Genomic DNA, 6,283 nt, shown 5'->3' with positions numbered 1-6,283 from the left:
TACCAGACTTTGCACAGAAGCAACTGAGAAGAGTTTACGTACTCCATCCCGCTGACTTTGCTGTAGGGATTTAACAACCAGTTGTGATGGTCTGACATACTACCACCCTTCAGCTCTGTCAAAGCCCTCTTGTAGTCTGTCAAATATGGACAATTTGTAGGGAGAAATACCAAGATTATTACTTCAGTTGGAATATGACCTAAATATAATGTGTGGCAGCGTACAACAAAGATGCAAGAACAAACTTCTTGCAGTCTTCCTAAGCAAAATTGATATGGCACCTACCTGGAGAAATTTTTAGCTGACATACGAGCTGTATAGTTTACTAAAAACATTCCACTCAAAGACAATGTCAAAACAGCTTAGTGTCTGGACAGTTTAACTTGTGAATGCCAGCCATGATGCTGTATGTGATGCACTATATCTCCGTATGCTCTGTTTGCATGGTGAGTGATGGGCACTGTGATCAGCACTGGTTTGTTCTAACTTTTGCTATGCCAGTCCTATGGAATTTTTAAGTAGTTGGGTTTTTTTTTCAGCCTTGACTTTAAGTGGACCAATTGCATTGCACATGGTTTTTAACTGACAAGTCTAACTGTCCGTTGTGTCACATGTAGGTATTTGGAAAAATTGCGTTATTGACTCTGGCTGTAATTTAGCCCACTAACCTTGTGGCCCTTGACTGCCATAGCTCGCTAGGTGTTTATAAAATGATCCTATAAGCAAAAACGTGGGAATTCTTCCAGTGTGTTTATAGTGGCTAGTTAAATGTCAGTAAGATCCTAGTGTCTATTCAGTAAGTATTAGAAGGCTGACTTCTGGCCTTCCTAATGTAAAAGAACATCAGGTGGGGTTTTTCCTCCTCCTTACGACAATCGTACCTCTATACCTGTACTGAATACCTGCCACAAAATGCATGTTTCGTATCCTGTCCTTCTGCTCAAAGTATTCGTGGAGTAGGACACATCCTACCTAGCACGTGGCGGTCATTGTAGTAATTTCTAGGTGCCATATGTGTACATAATATTTTATAACTACCTGAATTCTCTGTTAGTATGCTGGGTTTGTATGTATTTTTAATAAGACTCTCTTGCACATAGTAGGATACCACTCCAGAAATGAAGAAAACATGCCAACTTTTTAGCATGCATTTTGAATAACTATGCCAAGCATTCTGCTGTACTATTTCAATATAATTTTTCTCCATTATGGTAAATGTTAAAATCAGAACTATTGGCTCAACTTGTGTGTCACAGAATAGACTGATCACAAAGAATTGCAACTTCTTAGGTTATTTTTATCACAACCTTGTAATAGTATGTTGTAACATTCAGTGGGCTTAAAATAAATGGTTTATGGCTTAGACTTATTTTCAGCAATGCCCACATTATGTTACGGTGTAAATCATATCTCTAATTTCACAGTCCTGAGTGGAAGTCTGATAAATCAAACAGGTGCTCCTGAGGATCTAATCCTATTACTAATATGAATGTAAAGTGTGGAACTAAGGAGATGTTTGAAGACCATTAATAGTCAGATACTCCTCATAGGTCTGTGTCACTGTGGATCACGGCAGCTGTGCTCTCCTGTCGCTATCAATGTAGACTTCAACAGATTGCTTGGGGAAGCAGCACTCCTGTACTTACTTCCAGTAAGGTAAAGTAGTGTGTGTGTGTGTGTGTATAGGCCGTTTGAAACAAATCCTACTGTAATGTTCTTTACCTTAAATACACTGTACTAAAGTTTATTGTAATGAGTGAATTAATGAAAATAAACCTTTTATTTCTCTAGCATTCTGTTCTGCCTTTTATTTCTTAAGTTGCTATGTAGGCTGTAGCTGATACACACATTTTAAATACTAATTATTCTTTTGGACTGTATCAATTGTTTTTATTTTAGAATAAGTGAGTACTTACTATAAATTAACCAAGTGGAGGTGTTTATTCAGGCAGGCTACTTATTGAAGAAGCGAACCTGACTTGCTTTGGAGAGTTGTCCACGTAGCGGTCTCGTCTGGCAATGTACTCCCTGACGTTAGACAGACCTGGCACCACACAGCAGCTCAGAGCGCTACGGTATATGCCCATGTTGCTAATGTCGTACCACTCGTTAGTGTGTTCGTCGTAACACTCAGCGTTGAAAGTAGTAGTAAAGCCGTTAAAGCCACCAACCACAAACAAAAGATCATCCACCACCTCAATGCCAAAGTTGCTGCGAGGATTGAACATGGTGGGGACTGTGCGCCATGTGTTGGCCAGGGGGTTGTAAGCTTCCACGGTCTCAAGCCGGTTGGCTCCATCGAATCCTCCCACCTGCAAATGCCAAAGGTACGGAGTTGAAATGGGCCTTCCCTCACCCGCTAAGCCAGCCGAATCATGTCGCGCACGAGTAAGATGATAACTGCTCCTGCTGCTCCGACGTCAGTTGGAGCGTTGCTGGGAGCATGAGATCTCAAAACACAATGCTTGCTTATTGCAAGCTGCTCCCTTGCTCTCTCTGAAGCTTCCAAAAGTGTTTGTGCAACTGTCAGATTTTACACTGCTACAGCATTTAAATGCAGTACGTGGATAGGATAAACGACCGAGCAAACGTTCTGTGCTGGCAATGCTGTTAGCAGCAGCAAAAAGTAATTTCTTTGCTGGAGCTGCTTAAAAATACTCCATACACTTTTCATAATAAAAAGTGTGCAGGTGATAATATTCTCAGGAGGCATATCAGCCATTCTGGCTCTGACTTTCTTCCCTAAATCTCACTTAAGCAAATGGCCAGCCTGAAAATTTACAAAATGCAGATTAGCAAAAGCAAGTACTACAAGTGCTGGGCAGTGTTATGGCAAGAGGTAGCACTTCTCCCTTACCGCATACACTTCGTTTCTATACGCAATCACACCTAGTCCACTTCTTCTGATACTCATTGGGGCTATAAAGGTCCAGTGATTTGTTGTGGCATCGTACACTTCAGCTGTGATCAAGCATTCATTTCCGTTGAACCCACCACATATATACACCTGTTTACAGGAGAAAAACAAACAAAAAAAAAAACGTGAGCAGGGCTGTTGTACTCTGGGTAGGAGGAACGCGTTGAAGAGAAAATGGTGTGACTGGATTTTTGTGGGTGGTTTTTCTTTGGCTGTGTTTTTTTTTAATGGGAATGGTCTTGTCATCCTGGGTTTGAAGTGGTAGAAGTGCAGTAAGTTATTCAGGCCAGCAAGATTTAGACCCTTTATTTCCTGGACTGCATGAAGCAGACAGGCATGGTATTTCACTCGTGTGCAGGAAAAGTTCTGTCCGGCAGCAAGTGGGCTACTGGTGTAAGCAGCTCTGGCAGAGTTTTTGCACTCCTGTCTGCACCTCTGCTGCACCAGTCAGTTGCTGCCTCTTAGAGAGCTTTATATCTGTAGCTCCAGGATTTAATGATTAAGGTTTACATGAACTTTCTTCCTCTTTATTTTAAATGATTGATCATGTTAAAGGGAGCATTTGTAACCTTTCCTGCTCCCACAGCTTCTCTTTTCTCTCTAGGTGACGAACTCAGAATGGTAGCTGTATTCACCAGGTACGTAAGCCCAGTAAGAGGCTGAGCTCCACGCAAGTCCCTGCCTCGATGCGTGCCGTATGAAAGGACAGGCCCTTGCTCACTCTGTAGCACTGCACTCTGATGTTTGGTTCCTTGTCCTGCTCACCGTACTTCAACCTTAACTGCTTCCAATAATCTCACGGTCCCTTTACCTTTCCATTCAGCGTGGTCGCGCTAGCGTCGCTTCTCTGCTCGTGCATGGGGGCAATCAGTGTCCACTGGTTCGTCTCTGGCTCGTACCGTTCTGCCGTGTTGAGGCGCACGTAGCCGTCAAACCCTCCCATGGCGTAGATGACGTTGTCGAGGACAGCAACGCTGATGTAGCAGCGCCGCGAGTGCATGGGCGCAACCTGCTGCCATGTTTTCTTAAGTGGGTCAAACCGTTTGACGCTGTTGAAATAATCCATGCCGTCAAATCCTCCAATAACGTAGACAAAGCCTTCTAAATAAACAGTGCCGTGATAGGCAAGGGGGCTTTCTTGCTCACACGTGACGTTCACCCACTTGTCTGCACGGACATCGTACGTCTCAATGGCGTTAGTTGGGCTCCCCCCGCTCCAGCCTCCGATAGCAAACAAGATGGTATAGGGCAGGCGAGGCCGACTGAGCGGGTTGGTGAAATCAGAGTAAGTTGGGCCACGCTTATTGAGGTTGTACATTTCCATCAGCGTGTTTGTGATGAGAACTTTGCAGTCCTCATTGTCCTTCACATAATCGTGCGTCTTGACGTTGCTCATGAAGTATTCTGCTTGCATCAGCGCCAGTCGAACCTGAAAAATGCAAACAGGAGGTTAGACTATTAATGCAGATGGTTTACACCTTGGTATACGTTGTGGGTAGCTCCAATGCTGGATGGCTTTGCTTTCAGGCTACGGTGTTATCTAAAGCTTATTAGAGGGCCAGAGAATTAAATGTGTAGTTTATAGCTAGTCCAGAAAGGGGTGTGCAAGGGTAAATCATTCGATTTCATGGCAGGGAGTCTGCCACTGCTTTGGCACGGTGCTTTCCTGTATACACAGACAAGCTGCCCTAACCCCTGCTGCTATTTGCATAGTGTAGCTCGACTAGGCAAATGCTCATGAACTTTGTGTACGTAGAGGTAATGTTGTCCCACGTGCACTTTGGCCCTTCCTGGGTGTGAGGAGCAGTTAAGCTTAAGCTTTAAACATGAGGAAATGTGCACAAAAGGTCTGCCCCAACTCCAGCGCAGGATCTTCAACCCATGCCCCAGCGTAGCCATAGCCTAACGGTCTGAAAGCTCACTTCTTTGTGAGCAGCATTAGGAGGCTGCAGCTTCCTCCGGTCTTACAAGAAAAGCGAAGCGGCTTTGGCTCAGCTGCCCGGGCCCACGCTGTGACAGCACTGACCTTGCCCAGCAAGGCTGCAATGTGCCGCCTCCTGTTCTGCGGGTCGTGACCAATCCATTTCAGAATAGCCTTGAACACGGCATCTTCTTGTTTCACATTGAGCTCATCCTGCTCAATGATGTGCTTTAGCTCGTTGACGGAGAGGTCTAGAAACTCTGTAGACACGCTGGTCATCTCCTCGAAGTGATGGAGGATGAAGACATAGGCAGCTTCTCGCAGGTCGGGACAGTAGTAATAATCTGTGAGTCTGCGGATGCCGATGCAATTTTCCGAGCATAGCTGGGATTTTAAGAACTCGCAGCACAGTCTGATGATGTCCATGATGTTGAACTGGTCTGCTGCGGTTAGCAAACTTTCAACGTTGTGAGTGGTGACCGGTACTGTCCTGGTGTAGATGTACTCGATAATGAGCCTCATCATTTCAGGTGAAATGCCGGGGATTTTATATACTACCTTCTCTGCATTGTTCCAGCTGCTGGTAAACAAAGCCCTGAAAAAAACAAAGCAATGCTGGGGGAAAAAACAGCTTTGCTGCATTAAACCCTGACCACATTAGCCGCTGTGCCTCGTTCCCCAGGTGCCAATTTGGGCACTAGCAGTAGCCACGCTGGGAGGCCGTAGTTTATTAACTAATGTTTTACTAGCTGGTTGTTTTAAAAAGGAGTCACGGCCCCTGGCTGTGGACAGAGAGCAACAGGGTGAGTGGCCACCTTCCTTCAACAGGAATACCAGAGAATAATGGTGCGTGGGGACGGAAAACCCCCTGCCCGATGGCAGATGAGCCAGGCTGGCCGCACTCCCAGCCCTGCAGACACCACTTCCAGAGCTGCTGTTAGGTACTAGGTTGTGGATTAATTCTGGTGTCCAGGGAGGTACCAGGACTATGGGGAACTGCTGGATGAGTTTTAGTGCTGATGTAAGTACCCTAAGGCAGTGTGAGCCACACCGGGAGATACTGTTTGTCCCCATCCCGTCTTGTTTCGAGCACTGACCTGAAATAGTGACTGCAGCTACAGAGGATGTTCTTGTGAGCATTGAATTCGACACCATCCACACTGATGATCACATCACAGAGTTTCCCTTCCAGGCGAAGCTCGTTGAGAACAGCGAAAGCCGTAGCAGTCATCTTCCTCTCCATGTGCGAGGATGAATACCTGGTGGGCATCCAGCTGTCGCCCATGCTGGAGCCTGAGGCAGCAGCTGGCGCTTCTCTCCGGAGTGTTTACAGGGTTCTGCCGTTGCCCCCCAACGTCCTCCCTGAAGCCGGTACCTCTCGGGTGGTTCCAGAACGCGTTCCATGCTGAGATCACAGACGGAGGAGGGACCCGGGAGCGGGGCCG

General features: G+C 45.9%; 1 protein-coding gene across 1 annotated transcript; it reads right to left on the bottom strand.

Annotated features, from left to right (window-relative positions):
- Window positions 1–1,940: 1,940 nt before the first annotated feature.
- On the bottom strand, window positions 1,941–6,123 carry KLHL10 (kelch-like family member 10). Its single transcript, XM_009708780.1, has 5 exons — window positions 5,936–6,123; window positions 4,944–5,433; window positions 3,729–4,346; window positions 2,858–3,007; window positions 1,941–2,312 (listed from the first exon to the last, which is right to left on the bottom strand). Exons 1-5 carry the CDS (start codon window positions 6,121–6,123, stop codon window positions 1,941–1,943), a joined length of 1,818 nt encoding a protein of 605 aa, XP_009707082.1.
- Between the last annotated feature and the right edge of the window lie 160 nt (window positions 6,124–6,283).

The sequence above is a fragment of the Cariama cristata genome, unplaced genomic scaffold (genome assembly GCF_000690535.1).
Source record: "Cariama cristata isolate BGI_N322 unplaced genomic scaffold, ASM69053v1 Scaffold46290, whole genome shotgun sequence".
In the NCBI taxonomy this organism is placed as follows: Eukaryota; Metazoa; Chordata; class Aves; order Cariamiformes; family Cariamidae; genus Cariama; species Cariama cristata.
This window is presented reverse-complemented; position numbering and strand designations above follow the sequence as displayed.

Bases quoted from the DNA above. Each gene is read 5' to 3' on its own strand.
- KLHL10 (XM_009708780.1), bottom strand. From the start codon at position 6,123: ATGGGCGACAGCTGGATGCCCACCAGGTATTCATCCTCGCACATGGAG. The intron at 4,347-4,943 runs GTCAGTGCTGTC...TGCATTTTTCAG, and splicing joins TTGCAGCCTTGCTGGGCAAG to GTTCGACTGGCGCTGATGCA. The intron at 2,313-2,857 runs GTAAGGGAGAAG...TGGCATTTGCAG, and splicing joins ATAGAAACGAAGTGTATGCG to GTGGGAGGATTCGATGGAGC.